This window comes from Corvus hawaiiensis, chromosome 3 (assembly GCF_020740725.1).
Source record: "Corvus hawaiiensis isolate bCorHaw1 chromosome 3, bCorHaw1.pri.cur, whole genome shotgun sequence".
NCBI lineage: Eukaryota > Metazoa > Chordata > Aves > Passeriformes > Corvidae > Corvus > Corvus hawaiiensis.
In genome coordinates this window covers 103293087-103309585 of record NC_063215.1, presented here as the reverse complement: position 1 = coordinate 103309585, position 16499 = coordinate 103293087, and the positions used below count along the sequence as shown (strand labels likewise).

Here is a 16499-nt window from a genome sequence, read left to right as displayed (position 1 = left end):
TTAAGTCCTAAAAGTGACCTAACAGACTTTTAGGTTCTGTAGAGATAATAGATGTATAATGTCGTGCATAACATATATATAAAGGGATGACATTCTCTTCTGCACTTCTTAAGGCTATAGTAGAAAATTCACAGCCTGGGGAAAGCAGAGGCAATTGTGGGCTTAAATTAACTTGACATCTTCCTGATTCTGGTCTGCTGAAGGGGCAGCAGAATCTGCCAGCATAGCATAGCCCTAGGAAAATGTCAAGTTGCAATATCAGTTCCAGGGCTTCCCAGGGTCTGGACTCACTGCCAGTGTTTAGCTCTTCCCTGCAGTCCTGCTGCAGTGTGGGTCCTGTAAGTTCTCCTGATGGGCACTGCTGAAACACCTAACACAGAGAGAAAACCCTCCTGCTGCCTGCTGGGCTCCCAAGAAAGCTGATGTTCTGCCATATCAGTGTGTTTTATACTGTGTAATGTACACCCCTGCTAACCGCAGAAGAAGGATATCGATTTTGTGAACATGAGGCAGAATATGCTTTATTAAAATACAGACAGCTCAATTTTGCACAAAACTCTGCCAGCACAAACCAACCACACCCAGAAAACGCTACCATCTGTGCAGGCCTGGGTAGGCTGCCACACACTGTAGTGCCCACATTGGAAAACTGGAGTTTTACATGCTCTGGTTTGCTCCCATGGGACTTCACGTTGCATAACAATGAAGTTAAACATTATAAAAGAGAATTTTTTGTTTCAGATTTTCTTCCAGCATTCAGAAGGTCTGGTCATGTAGGTCTGTGACCAAGTATGACAGAAGTGAACTACACAATTAGTAGTAAATTACACATTACCATCTGCTATCCAACTTCTTTTCATTTTTAAGGGAAGAGGTTTTGGTCCATTTTGCTGAGTGCCTCATTTGTGGTCACTTCCACTGTCCTCTCTTCTCTATGGTCCTTTCACATAAGGTGGCACAAGAACACAGCCCAGCGGAGTGCAAAATTGTGTCATTCTGAGTCAGCCAGCCTAGGCACAGCATTTTCTCGTACTCTCAAGACTAGGTCCAATGTTTCCCATAACCTGGATGTTATGGTGCGTATTTTTCTCCAGCCCTGGTTTGCACAGCCTGGTTTGCACTCTGCACATCCCAAACCTTCCTGAAGGTGTGGGCTTCTTTTTCAGATCCCAAAAGTGTCATAGTAAAAGAAAATAAGGAAGGCAGTGGAAGGTACTCTGTGTTCTTGTTCTGGGCGGGCTAAACCTTTCTTCAGGGCCAATATGGTTAAAAGGATTCCTCCTGTAAAAGAAAGATGTTCCTATTGAAAGGGATCCTGTTAAAGTTTGAAGTCAAGAGAGCTGTTTAAATAGTGACACCCATTTTGAATAGGGAATGACTGTCACCTGAATCTACCAGGTTTTATTTGTCTGCAGCCTTTGAATGAGGCCAAACTGGGTTTCCTGAACGTTCTGACATCATTGCTTGTACGCAAAATCTGTTCCTACATGGAAAAGTATGGCCCCTACTGGCAGCCAATTAGCCCTGCCAGCTTGCTGTGCCTGGTAGTGCACCTCATTAGCCATTGCAACACTCTACAGCAAATCAACTCAGCCTTCAGATTCATGCAGCATCTGTTCAGGGTGGCCCAGTGCTTGTGTCCATCACTTTTTCTGCTGGCTCCAGTACAGCCTAACTGAGGACTGATTGCTTTGGTTATCAGCAGTGGCATGAACATAATCATGTCACATTGCCATGATCTAATATGCTTTAAGAAATACTGCCTGTTTGCAGGCAGGACTATGCTGGGCAGAGGCAGAGAGCAGCCCGGTACTGGAGGAAAGGAGGTGTTAAAGCAGAGCACCTACACTGTGCCTGGTAGGAAGCTGAGAGCAATTTTTTGAGTTCTCAGTCTTGCTGTCTCTGGTTACGTGCTCTAGGTGGAATTTTGCTCTCACAGAAATAGATGGAAAGTTACTAATGTCAGTGGAGAATTACCTGCTTATTTCAGATGTAAACTGAATTGTTGTACCATCATTCACCTGCTCAGAAACTCTATGTTTCGTTGCAGCAGAGATGTGTGTTTTATCATGATCTTTAAAAAGTGCTTTGAAATCCTTTGCTGAAAGCTGCTTTAAGTATGTCCATTGTTAGAAAGGGAGAGGGAGGAACTGAGCAACACAGTGTTGCAGCCACATCTTTGGGTACATCAACAACAGTAAGCACCTCTGAATCTTGACTGCTTGAAATAAAAACCCCAGAGCCTTAACTGAGACTGAAGCAGCCTGTGTGTAACCTGCCCACTCCTGGCTGGAGACCAGGAGATGTTCCTGGTCACCATGAGTTTGACCAGGGGGCTTTTGCCTTCCTTGTTTACTGCAAGTAGTGTCATCTCCATCTACTCTTCTTTCTGTATTCCTCTGGTCCTGGGAATAAGAGAGCTGTTTTCCATCTGGTCCATGCTACCAGGACCAGTTACGCTGTCTGCTTTCTTAAATCTCCCTCTGTCAATCTCATGCTTAATGTTCTCTTTAGCCATATGTCCTGTTTTTACCAGTTTTCCTGCTTCTGTTCTTTCTCTTCCTTGCTGAAAACTTCTCAAGGATGTGCCTTCTGGGAAACAAGATGTGTTTCATATATTAAAGCTGGAAACTACAGGGAGTTGCTCAGTCTGTTCTCAGCAGTGTTTGCCCAAGAATCAATGTGAAAGAATCTGTTTTGTAGCTACCCAAGCTCACAGATTCAAACAGAGTAGAAAACCAGTCTTCAGGCTTCGGGTTTAGATTTATTTAGAATGTCAGGACTTCAGGGCACAGCTCTGTGCCACCATGTTTGGGTGTGCAAAACGCTCAGTGCTCAGAAGTGGTTTGTGCTCCCTTCCACCTGGCTGGGACAACTCAGGTGCCAGCCTCTTGTTTTCTTTTTTCTGCAGCATCTCAGGCTATGGAGCTGCTGGTGGGAAAGGAGGGAAGAACACCATGGTGCGGTCCCACGGCGTGTCTGTGCTGGGAATTTTTGACCTCCAGAAGGACGATACACTGTATATCCTGGTGGGACAGCAAGGAGAAGATGCTTGTCCTAGTGTAAGTGACTGCCTTTCTGGTTTGCCTTCATCCCTTCTACCAGTCCATGGAGTTTTGTCTTTTCACACAGAAACATGTTGTCTTCAAGAGGTTTGGGGCTATAGGAGTCAAGGAATAGGTACAGTTTTACTGAGAGAGCATGAGAAGATGAAGTACCATGTCCCTGTGCTTGCTTCTCTTCAACATTTGGGCCCTGTTGATAATACAAAACAGGCTCCTGACTGATCTGAGAGCACCTGTGCGGGGGTTTGGAGACAAAAGACAACCCTGCCTTCCATTCCTCTAGAGATCGGTCTTCAAGGCTGACTTTGCAGGGTTTTGCTCTTGCTCCACTATTGAGGCCAGCCCTGCCATTATCATATACTCTGCACCTCTAGAGATACCTACTTCACAGGGCCTGCTTGGTTATTCTCCATATGGGAACAGGAAATACAAATCAATCGTTGCTGGCTCGGTCCTGATTTTTGTGTTACTAACCAACTCTTACTGGAAATGTCTTGACAGAAAGATGGACACTATTTGCATGCACAATAGTTTATTAATGGGTTTGTATTCTTTGGAGGCGGATGGGGGAATAGGACACTCTCATGGAGCAAACTAAGCATTATCTGATGAAATTTCACCTACAGGTTTGAGCTGGACATTTAAATGATGTGCATTTCTCAGCTGTTAATGGCTGGCATCCAAGAGATGAAAGCTTAGCAGTCTGTTAGAGCAGAGAAAGGTTGAAAGATGTAGACAAGTAAAAGGGTTTCTCAAGTCTGGCTGCTGAAGTAAATAATGTTAAAACTAGAATTACACATATCTACAAACAAACCATTAATATAAAGCCTTTTTGAAATGAGAAATGGCCTAACTCAAACGTCCATCCAACGTCTTTAACTAGGACATTCCAGCTGAGTGTAATATATGGACTCATTAAATTGCAGGCCACTGTAATCTTAGTGAGAATTTATTGAGTGCTAATGTAATTCTTTCATTGAGGCAAAGAGATTGCATTGACTTGTAGAGGGGACTTTTACTAGATTGGATTGTAATCAGTTATGTCTTTGCCATGAAGGATTATTTTTTTTATAATCTAGTGGTTCCTTTGGGTCATTGACTTTGTCATTTTATTAATCATTCCCACCCAACACCAAATCAGTTAAGGAGAGGGAAAAATAGGGAAAGGAGGGCTGTTTATTGCTTTAGGCAAGTCTGCACACACAAACTGGATGCCACTCAATCTCTAGCACAACTTGGAACATATTTTGTGGTCAGCAGAATAATTTGTAATTTGAGTATGATTTTATCATGTTCTCCTTCCAAAAGAAAACATACACGAGAGTAGAAGGAAGCAGAAGGTCAATCCTACTGTAACAAATGTTTGTGCATTTTTTCTGGAAATTGTTGTTGGTTTAGTAAGTTCAGTGAGCAATATATGTCCAATATAACAAGATAGCGTTACTGAGACAAAACCTGGAAAGTAAAATAAGCTAAAAGCAAAGTTTGCAACTTTAAAATGCTCACAGCAGGGTCCTGCTTGTCACTTTAGTGCTCCAATTTTAAACCACGTCATAGTCCTGAAGTACATATAAATGATGGTTTAGTGTTGCGGTTGAAATCAGTGAATTCAGGGATTTGCCTCATACAGAAAATTCTGTATACTGGGTGCTAATTGATGGAAGGGAAAAAATGCTAAGTAGGAAATTTGAAGGCTATGTAGTGAGGTATTTTCCTTAACATCAGGTGAACATTGCAATCCAAGGTGGGGTTGCTGCTGGTTTTGTAGGCACTTGTAGTTACAGTAAAATTGTTTCTAAGATCAACAGAGATACACCTTGGCAGCTTGGCCCCAGCCAATGAGGGACTGGAAATGAGGTAGAGAAGCATGGGTTGTCTCTAGGTCTCTGCCATTTGGCTGTTGTGTGACGTGGGACAAGGCACATCCTTGCCAAGTTTACTCCCTTCCTCCACTTGTGAAATACAGACTATTAACGCTGGGAAATATTTGCAGCAAATTCTGCTATATTTTGTACATTAAAAGTTTATAGAGCTATTTTACATTATATTAGGTATCAGCACTGAGCTTGCTTCAAAATAATTCAATTTAAAATAGCAACAAATTTTTCTGGTGAAGGTTGAGGCAAAAAGCCAGAATCTTCTAGAAGACCATTCACTTGGTTCTGCTCATGTAGTTTCGGTGGAGGACAATTTCTTGCTTTGGGACAGTGAAGGGTTCATGAGGCCTCAGTGTGTACAAAGGCATGGAGGTTTCTTACCTGAATTCAGATGTGGTCTTCTGTTTGCAGACTAATGATGTTATCCAGAAGGTCTGCATCGGAGAGAACAACGTGATCGAAGAAGAGATTCGTGTGAACAGAAGTGTCAATGAATGGGCAGGAGGAGGTGGAGGTGGGGGCGGTGCCACTTACATATTCAAGGTATGGAAACACAGTCCCCATGCACCTTCAGCATCAACATCCTTCCACCTGCCTCTGAAAAATCCTTTCTACACCTCAGGGAGAGGGTCCACAGAGTGAGCTCCAGTTATCCTTGATTTCCACTTGAGGGATGTATGGATCTGAGTTGGCCCTTCACAGTTCTTAGAACTGCTGTGCACTATGGCCACACTTCTTTCAGTGGCTTGGAGTACCATTCACAAACATAATGGGTTGAACTGGGGGGGGGGGGTTTTCAATAAAAACTGAGATGCTGAAGCACAGTTCTACAGCAAAGAGCAAATTCTGCAGGACTTCATTTAACTCTGTTATTGTAGAACATGAGACTTCAGCTATGCACTTGGCCTGACACAAAAAGTTGAGGATAGCCTGTATGTTTTCTGTTGGCAATCCTATAGCTGTGGATCACTGATATTTCCTGTCCTGTGCTAGCTGAGAGAGTACTCATTCCAAACACTGGTTTCAGGCAGTCCTTCACCAGTGGGAACACTGTGTTGCACTGCACAGAGCTGTGCTCCTTAGCTGTTTCATTTGATAAGGGTCATCACATGGGACATTACAGGCTTTCTAAGAGCCATCACCATGGTAGATACAATTCATAGAGCTGCTGACACTGCTGTTTCCTGTTGCAGAAATTGGTAGGGCTAGTGCTATTCATTAATTTTCTGAGTGTGGGTGCATAAATAATGCAATGACAATGTGCAGTGCTGAGCAGCCCTAGATGCCTGTTGGGTGCAACATGCCATAACTATCATGTGGCTGAACTTCCGTTTACATGTTTGAACATTGCCTTTGTTTCTGAATTTGTTAAGATGGAGAATGGAGAACCGGTCCCCTTGATAATTGCAGCAGGGGGTGGTGGCAGGGCCTACAGGGCCAAAACGGACACATTTCATCCAGAAAGACTGGAGAATGATTCCTCTATTCCAGGGTTGAATGGAAATTCAGGAGCTGCAGGTAAGGAAAGTTTATTCCTTTTAAGAAAACCTTTTGAATATGTGGTACTCCCAGATTCCGCCTCCTCACAAGAAGGTGAGGCAAAACTCATGAAAACACAGGTCAAGGGGGAATATAGAATCTTAATGAATGCAAATAGAAGGTACGCACAGTGCTGGATACTTGGCATAAATAAGGGTATCAGAGATGGAATAGCCATAGCAATGGTAACAATTCTCCCAAAATAATGCAATACCTCTCATAAACAAAGTTGTTTGATTTTTGATGTGGGAGTTTGCAGTGCCAGTGTGGCGTTCTGCTCCCTGCACTGTTTTGTGCTGTGTGGACATATTCACAGTTTCCCTGGCTTATGCAGAGAGAGCATAATTGCACCCTGGCTAGAAGTCTCTGAGAAGAGACCTTGGACTGAGCAACCAGCAGAGCTGAAAGTGAGTCACTGATGGGTATGTTGTGTGAAGAGCAGGACTGGGATGTGTTTTCACACCCCTTTCACTAAATTCCTTTTGTTCTACTTTAGAACTGACACTGTTCTTTTTCAAAAGTATTTTTGGCAAAGAGAAGGGGTAGGCTCTGTAAACCAGAAATAAGTGGTTGGAGACTAGGTAGGGATACCTTTTTAAATTTTCCATAGAAAATACTCATCCTTGTATGGTAGGTGGAAAGAGGTGCAAATGACGACTTTCAGCTGAGATGTTTTGAATGGATGCTTGTCCTGCAGATCCCTGCAGTGTTTCTTACACAAAAAGTAATCCCTAGCTGTGCCTTTTCTCTTCTCTCAACTGCAGGTGGTGGAGGTGGCTGGAATGATAACACTTCCTTCCTGTGGTCAGGAAAATCCTTGCTGGAAGGTGCTACTGGAGGAAGATCCTGCCCCCAGGCCATGAAGAAGTGGGGGTGGGAGACAAGAGGGGGTTTCGGAGGGGGTGGAGGGGGGTGCTCCTCAGGTGGAGGAGGCGGAGGATATATAGGTAAAGTGGCTTCGTGTTCAAGGTGTCCCTTCCCCTCCTTTAGTGCTAATGATCAGCGAAATGCTGATGATAATTCTCCTGTAGCTAGCATATTTGACTGTTATGTACTAGTATGTCTGTGTGTTGCCTTTTTAGCACTAGATGAAAATACAGCATTTAGTCTTTGAGCAAAGAGCCAGATGCCAGTCCTTCAGCTGCAACCCTGGCTTTGCGCTCTGCAAAATGTGCCATTGAGATCCTGCTGTGATTCCTAAGCCTTTCATGTTGGGGTGACAGTGCTGGAGAAGGAGGAGCCATAGCTTGTGTGCTCCCGTTGCCAGCACTTGTGTTTGGAGGACTTTGGTCCTGGAGACTGGCAGCCCGGCTTTATGCTGGGGGAAAGACACAGCTTCTCCCCTGCCCTGCTGTGGGTGGGCCTTGGTTTCTGGGGGCAGAGGCTCAGGCTGCCAGCCTGGACCCCTCTTAATATGACTTCAGTCAACAAGGAGCTAATTGCATGTGCCCCTGTGTCTCAGGGCAGCTGTCAGATGGCATTATGTTGATTACAAATGGTGTGGGCCAGATTCAAGATCTCGACTAACCCATAGTCTCCTGGGCCACATAGTTTCTGCAGCCATCTGTGCTGTGGTGGACTCTTTAACCCCTGGTTCTCCACAGCTTAAATTAGGTATATGGTAGATGAGAAATCTTGAGAGGAAGTAATGAGTTTAAATGATTAAGTGCATGTTTTGTACCAATGTTACTGTGTAACGCTTCTTTTTCCAACAGAATGACTCACATGACCTTTTTTTAATTTCACTGAAGACAATTAAAGGGAAAAAGCTATTTTTGGGTGGGGTGGGGGAATTGTTGCATGCTTGAAGTACAAAATGTGTGGCCCATATTGTGTTTCTGATATTCTTTATGTATTGCCCATACTTTGCTTCTGGTGTGTTCTATATGCTCAAGCACAAATGAGCAACTCATAAATTCCTTCAGTCCCCACTCCTGGTGGACCACCCTGCTTTTAGGGTGCAAAGGAGAGGAAGGATATGAGGTTTTTCATTCCCTCTGCTGACACAGTACATACCTTGATCAGCAAGGGTATTAATTTAGCCCTTGAGTACTGGTGCTTTCCAGACTCTTGGCTACACAAATTTTAAGAAGGGCTTGTATGTTTCACAGCATCCAAATGGTTAAAGATGAAGTTTGTGCTTAGTTTGCAACAGTCTACCTAAATAGAGCTAATAAATGGATTGTCACAAGATTCTGTCATTAAATTGAAATTCTAGAGATGAAGTCCAGTGGTTCATGCTACAACTTGCTTAATATTCCCAATATATTAAATGCTTTAACTTTTCTCTTTTTTCATTTGGATGCCTCCCTAAATATGCTGAATTCACGCATGTTGCCATGTTTATCTGTGTTACATTGTCAGTGAGCCTCAGTCTGTTAAGGTAACTTCTGGTTTGACATAGGTGGCAATGCTGCTGTGGACAATGACCCAGAGATGGATGGGGAGGATGGTGTGTCCTTTATTAATCCAATTGGTACTTTATACACTCCAGCACTTAAAGGTATTCATACTGGTCAGATGTCTTCTAGGGGGCTTTTTTCCTTTTAAAATAGTAGGACAATTTATAACCATTTGGGTACAACTCAGTGTCGTGAACATGAGGAGGCAGAAAGATAGTGTATAAAGTACAGTGGAGAATAAACAGAGGTAGCAGGAAAAAAAATAGGGAGAGAGAACATCCAGGCTATTAGGAAACACTCCCAACAGTACAGTCCACCAGCCTACAGAATAGTTTTGAACATGGAAAGTGATAACAGAACCTCACAGCTCAGATACTTAAAGAAAAAAACAGACACAACACCTGACTATTCACTAACAAGCAAGTTCCTTAGAGCGTCCCTTGGTAAAATATCCAGGTGCTGCCCAGCAGTGCATGGGAGTGATAAATATTGCCACTCCAACCTGTGTTTTCCCAGAAGTCAGTGTCTTTAATATGTTTGCAATGTGTTCCGAAAACAACAAAAAAATCTACTTGTTAAAAAACCTGCTTGCTTTAGAATAGCCAGAAGTATTTTCAAATACAGATGCACTCTGGCCTGGTAGATTCAGCCAGAAAGTTTTGAAGACATTGCAGTGTTTGATCTTGGAGGGAGTAAAGGCCAGGAAAGAAAAGGGTGAGCCCAAAGAAATTATAAGAATGGTCTTACAGTAATTAACTCAGCTTCTTCATCCACTCCCTAGTGACAGAGGGGCACGGAGAGGTGGAAATTAGGCTGCACCTTAACTGCAGTCACTGTGAGATGGACGAGTGCCATGTTGATCTTGAAACTCAAAAAGTCATTTGCTTTTGTGAGCCAGGCACAGAGTTGGCTGAGGATGGTGTGTCTTGCACAGGTAAGTAGGTGTGTGGGGTACTGCTGACATGTGGGACAGAAAATGCATGGCCAAAGGCTGTAGTCTGGACTGTAAGACATCCTGAAAGTGCCATCTAATCTTTCTCAAACCTGGCTTCAGTTGAACCTTCTTTCCTGCTGGTGTATGCTGCAGAGTTCTTTTGCCAGGATTTAGCCACATCAATGCTGAAGACTGGGGCACTGAGCAGCAGTGCTACTTCGCTCTACAGTATATGTTTGGCATACTGGGCAGATCTGAGCAGAGTCAAATTTTGTGCCTGCTTGTGCTGGTGCTCATGGTCTGCTCTGAAATCCTGAACATTTGCTCACTGAAGGAATTTTCCAGCTAAACTTAAATGCCAGCCCAGTTCTCTAAAGAACAACAACAACAAAAAAATTTGTGCAAGGTGAAGGAAAATACGATTCCTATGGATTTGGACATTTAAGGTAAAAGTTCAGAAACTGTGAGAAATTCTGTGCAAGATTTCTCTGAAAAAAACTAAATACAGTGCCTGTACTTGCCTTTCTTTCAAAACCAGGTGCTCAGAGCTCCATTACTAGGTTTGCTTCATATTCTAGTGTAGCAGCCAGAGCAGGTCACACCAGGGGTTTGGGATCCTGCTGTCAGCTTTGTCACTGGCATGGGAAAATTGTTGTGTTTTTACCATTCCTGCTTGTAAGATGGGTAAAAAGCATGGTCATTTTGTCAAGGTGAAGTAAACCTTAATAGCATGATCCCACATGAAGATGCAGCTCCACTACACTGTTATCAGGTTTTTCTGCCTGGATTACATGCATTTAGATGATATATTGCAGTCCTCCTGCTTTTGCTGTGATTTGGCATTGATAGCAGCACTTTAACCCTGACAACGTAATGTTCTTTCTACCTCCCCAACCTCCTGCCCGTGGTTTTTATGGTCTTGTTTTCACACCCAAGGAGTTCACATGTTAATTCATTGATAGTGAACCATCTGTTTTAATGGCTTGATATTAATTGAGGAAAGTGAAACAATGAGGTATGAGAAGTCATAGATCCTGAGAACTGGTCATGCCCAAGGTTGCTCCTACACTATAGGAGCAGCAGATGAGTAAATGGAAGGAAGAGCAGAAAAACATTTGACTGCAAAAAAAAGTGGCTCCTGGAAGATCATTTCAAACATACAATTCCTTCTTCTCCTTTCTGTTACAGCTGAGCCCGTGGTTCGTCTCCCTTTCTCCTTGGTCTTGTCCGTAGTGACTTCAGCATTGGTGGCTGCTTTAATTTTGGCGTTTTCAGGAATCATGATAGGTGAGTGTTTCTCTGCAAAAGATATTTTCATAGGAGGGCTGGATCCGAGCCACAGATAATTGGGCCCTGAGAGGCAAAAGGATTCAGGTTTTCAGCTAGTGCTGTATTTAATGACACCTTCCCACACACATCTTAACTTCAGATTTCTGCAGTTGTTTCTAACCACAATGACCAGTTTGAGGAGGCTTCGGTTACTGACTGCATCACAAAAGAGACATTTATTTATTGTTTGTGTTGTACTACGAAGCTGCCAGAACACAGCTGCTTCTGGTTTTGTGAGATCTGGTGCTGTTTAATGCCTAAAAGCTTCTTTATTTGTATGCCTACATACAATTTTTACCTCTTAATGTATGACATTTAAGCCTAAACTCTGACATAGGTTCCTCTTTCACAAACTGCTACTTAGTAGGATGTCAGTATTCTTGGAATTTTCATTTGAAATTCTAAAAGATATTTTTCACCTTTTCATGTTCTTATTTCAAACAATCTGCTCACCTGCATTTGGTGCAAGCAGAATAGATTTGAATCAATGAAAAGCAGTCAGGGATTCAAACCACAGCTTTGCCACCTTTCTTTGTCCACACTGGGTATGGTCTGGGGGAGGAGAGGGATGTACCTAGAGCAGGAAATTAGATTTACACAGCTGTTTCAGTTTTAAGAATTTCAGGAGTTATCAGTTGCACACACATGGCCCTACGTCTATGATTTCTGTCCTGACAGTACCTTTTTACAATGGCTAAATACTTCTCAGGAGTGGAAGAGTAATCCTCTTTCCATCCAACGAGCCTATCATTTCCATCTCAGGAAAGGGCAACGACTTAAAAGATCAAAGCAAAGGCAATGAGGAGGAAAATGGAGGACAGGAAGGGTTTGTGAACAGGTCATTACATCCATCTGCCTTTGCGAGTGCATGTTTACCCCTTAAATTTTTCCCCTGAGCAACATCTGCTGGAGAAGATGCAATACCTATTACCGTCACAGTCTTTGGGCTCAATCCAGCTCCCACAGAAATCAATAGTGATTTAACCTGCTCATGATTGTCATCTTCTTTTGGAAAAAATCCTGCAATATCAGTTACTATTTCAAGGATATCCTCAGGATGTCTTCTTTCAAGGTGTGGTTTTTAATGACATGGCAGAAGTATCAGTGAAGTGATGCAAGGAATATAGCACTAGCATAAACTGACTTCAAATGTAGTCCTATTTGTTGTTTAGAAACAGAGAAAGTTTTGAAAAATTAGCTATTTTCTGCATACATCATGTTATTCTGAGGAAACAGCTTAGGCTATCAATTTTGAACAATATGATACAATAATTAATTTCAGACGTTAGTCACTTCTGTGTGATTTAGAAAAGTTGGCTATACCCCAGCTCCCTCAAGTTTCAAACTGGACTTGTATTTGGAAGGTCAGGTTAAATTAAATAGAGCAGAACTAAATATCAGAACTGTGAACTCTGAGTCTCTCCAAGTGAAATTCATTTACTTTTTCCAGACAGTCCATGAGCAAGCCTGTTTCTTCATAAGATGTGTAAATCAAAGGTTCCTGGATGTCTTCAGATCCCATTTTCTATCTGTAATTATTTGACGTAGAGAAATATGCCAGTGTCGCTGGCTGGTTTGATTCCCTGAAGTCTGGGCACACCACAGCAAATCCCAGTGAGAGTGCTGTCCCAAATCAGTCTCTGTGTGTGGTTAACTGTGTTCTCCATGTTCAGTGTACCGCCGCAAGCACCAGGAGCTGCAGGCCATGCAGATGGAGCTGCAGAGCCCAGAATACAAACTGAGCAAGCTGCGTACCTCCACCATCATGACAGACTACAATCCCAACTACTGCTTTGCAGGAAAGACCACCTCCATTAGTGACCTTAAAGAGGTGCCTCGAAAAAACATCTCCCTCATCCGGTAAATTCATCTTTGCCTTCCCCGTCCTTCACACTGTACACCCACATATCCTGGCTCTCCCAGAGAGGTGTGAACGCACAGCTTTGTGCAGGCACATGCAAATTCTTGCACACTTTTAGGCTCATACCCCTTTTCATAAAATATAAAGCTGCAGTAGTTAGGCTCGTGTGGAGAGGACTAGACTTTGGCATTCACCTTGACCTTCTCCAGGTGCACTGTTCATCCCCTGGGAATGTGAGGAGAACTGAATAGTCATCACCAGTAATTCAGATACATCTTTTACAGGCTATGCAGTGAATGCCCCATTGCTATGAGCTGATGAAATTCTGGGATGGCTGAGGCTTGTAGGAGGCTCTTTTAAGTCTTTGATGGGATCTTTGGTAAAGACGATGACATCCTTAAGTGCAATAGCAAGGAAAGCAATGGGTTTGAAAATGCCAGACAGTATTAAAAGGACAGGAATATAAAGCCAGCAGGATAATCACATCTAGATGAGAACTGCTGGAAAGCTCAAAATGTCTCCTAAGAAAAACTTGAAAATTCAGAGTTCTTACACTCTTTGCTCTACTGCAAGGTAGTTGTGAATGTGACAGTACCTTGGTACCATGCAGTGGTACACAAAAAACAAAAAACAAGTGGAAGCAGGAGTCCTTGGAAAACTGGGAAGCTTAAGCTGCTGAAAAAGATGATGCTCAGAGCAGCCTATGCAGTCTGCAATGTTTTGCTGTCTCTTATCTTATTCCCCCTTACCTGCACATCTTGCTGGACTGCGCCTGGAAGCTTCCAGTGTACCCTGTGCTGCTGCTCCCTTTGTCACTTGGACTTTGAAAGGATTTTCTGTGGCAAGCAGATAGCAGAGGATATAGCTGGGAATTGGCAAGGGAAGGGAAAGTGGACTTTTTGGAAGGAGGGTGAGTTATGAGCTGTGGAGATCTGGTTTATCCCCTCAGTTTGTAATAGGTTGGTCAGGCAGAGACAAGAATGGTGTCTCAGGCTGATACCTACAAAATGTTATTACACAAAGTGGTTGAGTCACAGGCAACATGAGCCCTCAGTGTGGTTTCACTGCCCAGACTGGTCTCTATCCTGGCAAAACTACAGACAGAGCTTATGCAACAGCAGAGGAGATTGTTTTTCCTTGTTCATACGGACAGGAGGGCAACAGCCCATGCAAAAGCAGTCCACTGATACAGCAGAGAACAGAATCAATGCAGCTCTCAGCCCAGACCTGGCTCTAACAGGAGAGTGCATGTTGTAGCCAAGAGCTTTACTGGGAGCCTTTTACCCAGACTGAGATGCAGGAATGCCTCTTAGAGGCTCAAAATACTACTGCCCAATGTGCAGCCCATGCAGGGTTAAGAGGGACTCGGGTTGCAGCCTCATCCTCTGCCATATTTCACTGTGTCATTATGACAGGCCACTGATGTGAAATAGCTGTTGTTGTACCAGTTGTCTTAACATTAAGAGAGTGAGGAATAGACAGGGATGTAAAACCTGTAGCACAAGGACATGGGACATGAGCTATTGTATGACTACTCTTATTCCTTTCTGTTTTTCTTGTAATCTTATTCAAAATAAAACTGTAAGTTTCATAATATGATCACTGCCAGAAACAATTCTCAGCACAAATTCCTAGAGCTGAGTGCTTTACAAAGCACTGTCATCGCCATTTACTGGCTAAGGTACTTGCCCAGAATCACACAATAAATCAGGAAAAGTTATTTGGTTTAGAATTCAGGTCTTTTGAGAATCATTGTGCCTCCTAGTTTCTTGTTCAATGTTTTGTTTAATGGTGATGCAGAAATATCATGGGAACTGTTAATGTATTTTGGGTGTGTAAACACCAAGACTTAAGTCCTGTCTTTATTGATCTGTTTTGGAGCACCCACCACTGAGCACTGATACCAAGGCCAAAGATGAGTGCTCTCTGTTACATGCTGCAATGCCAGCAGCTCAAATTCACTGGGGACCGTTCACTTCCATGGATTGCTTTCTCTTCCAGTTAAATACAAGTAGGTCTGTGAAAGATCTCACCAAGGTCTGGTCCCCTGCATATTGTCAATATCCGGTTCTCCCTGTTACACTGCCATGAAAATTGTGAGCCCGTTCTGTGAGCTGTGTCCACAGTGTTATAATGTGTGTTCTCTGTAGTAAAACCTTCTTGTCTTCTCTGGTCTGTCCAGGGGTTTGGGCCACGGAGCCTTTGGTGAGGTATATGAAGGTCAGGTGACAGGGATCCCCAGCGACCCCACTCCCTTGCAGGTGGCTGTGAAAGTAAGTGACAGTGTATGAGTTATCATGATGGTTTCATGCACCTTTCACCCGAGAGCCCCAATGCATTATAACAATGAAGATGAATGAAGCGTTGCTAAAAGTACTGAAGGACGTGGCTAGAAATGTTGCTGCTCTCTTACAACACTTCAATCCATCACAGCAATGGTACAGCTTGTAGTATATGGGCATGTGAGACTACTAAAAGAGGTCTGTAAATAGTAAATAGGCAAAGATTTCTCATGGAGCTAGAGTGCAGGAATGATAACTAAATCCATCCTCTGTCCATCCTCCCTATGCTACACCTGGTTGGTAATCTGTCCAAAGCCTTGTGAGTCAGAGGCCACAAGTCTTCACTGGGCCAAAAGCTGCTGGCACATGCATCAAAGACCCTGCAAGTAGGAGATAGCTGCTTCTCCAGGGATATCACCACTCCTTTATAGGATGGATATGCATTGGATGTGAAGCTAAATGCTAAGAGACCCTGGTAGAGTTCTCCAGGCCTTCAGCAGCCTAGCTGGCTTGTTTTCTCCTAGAGGTTACATAGCAGCAGAGTCCTTCTGCTGGTTGTAGATCCCAGTCTTGCTGGAAGGTAGGAGCATTGAACTGCAGAGAACTCAGGAACTGTGATCTCATTCCTCATCTTCTATATAGCAGAGTCCCATATATTGAACCCTTCCCTGTGCACTCCGGGCTATTTCCTTTGCTGGGAGGAGGATGACAGTGGCGTTGATGGGCTGGGTGTTCTCATATTTACCTTTCAACAGGCTTCACAGTCTAGTTTAGCCATGCCCTAATGGTTATCTTAGAGTGAGGCTTCTTTTAGAGAAAGAAGGATTGCTGCAGACTGTGTTAGTGCCAGGTGTTCTACATCTGTAAGATGTAGTATCTTCTCCTTTTCAACCTGTTCTTCCTTTTGCAGACATTGCCAGAAGTGTGTTCAGAGCAAGATGAGCTCGACTTCCTCATGGAAGCTCTCATTATTAGGTGTGTATGAATCACACAGACACCATTTGTGTAGGCTTGCAAAGCCCAACAAAATAAAGAAAAAAAGCTCTTCATAGGTGGTGTCCTCACAGCACATCTGTACAGTAGATTTAGTACAGAGAGAATAGGGATTACCATCCTTTGAACAGGCACCAAATGATTAAAGGCTAAATTTTCAAAAGGATCCACACTGGTTTTCATTACACAAAGTTTAAAAATTTAAAGCCCAGATTTT

General features: G+C 43.2%; 1 protein-coding gene across 3 annotated transcripts in view; it reads left to right on the top strand.

The window, feature by feature from the left end:
* The window catches only part of ALK (ALK receptor tyrosine kinase), a 313072-nt gene that overhangs the window by 278985 nt on the left and 17588 nt on the right, over positions 1-16499 (top strand). The window contains exons 13-22 of one of the 3 annotated variants that reach the window (XM_048296584.1): positions 2912-3062; positions 5354-5485; positions 6316-6460; positions 7246-7308; positions 8886-8984; positions 9665-9817; positions 11006-11104; positions 12820-13006; positions 15190-15280; positions 16200-16264. In XM_048296584.1, coding sequence (XP_048152541.1) covers positions 2912-3062; positions 5354-5485; positions 6316-6460; positions 7246-7308; positions 8886-8984; positions 9665-9817; positions 11006-11104; positions 12820-13006; positions 15190-15280; positions 16200-16264 — 1185 coding nt within the window. Of the gene's footprint in view, positions 1-2911; positions 3063-5353; positions 5486-6315; positions 6461-7217; positions 7429-8885; positions 8985-9664; positions 9818-11005; positions 11105-12819; positions 13007-15189; positions 15281-16199; positions 16265-16499 lie in introns of those variants that run through there. The other 2 variants (XM_048296583.1, XM_048296585.1) reach the window with 2 other exon arrangements.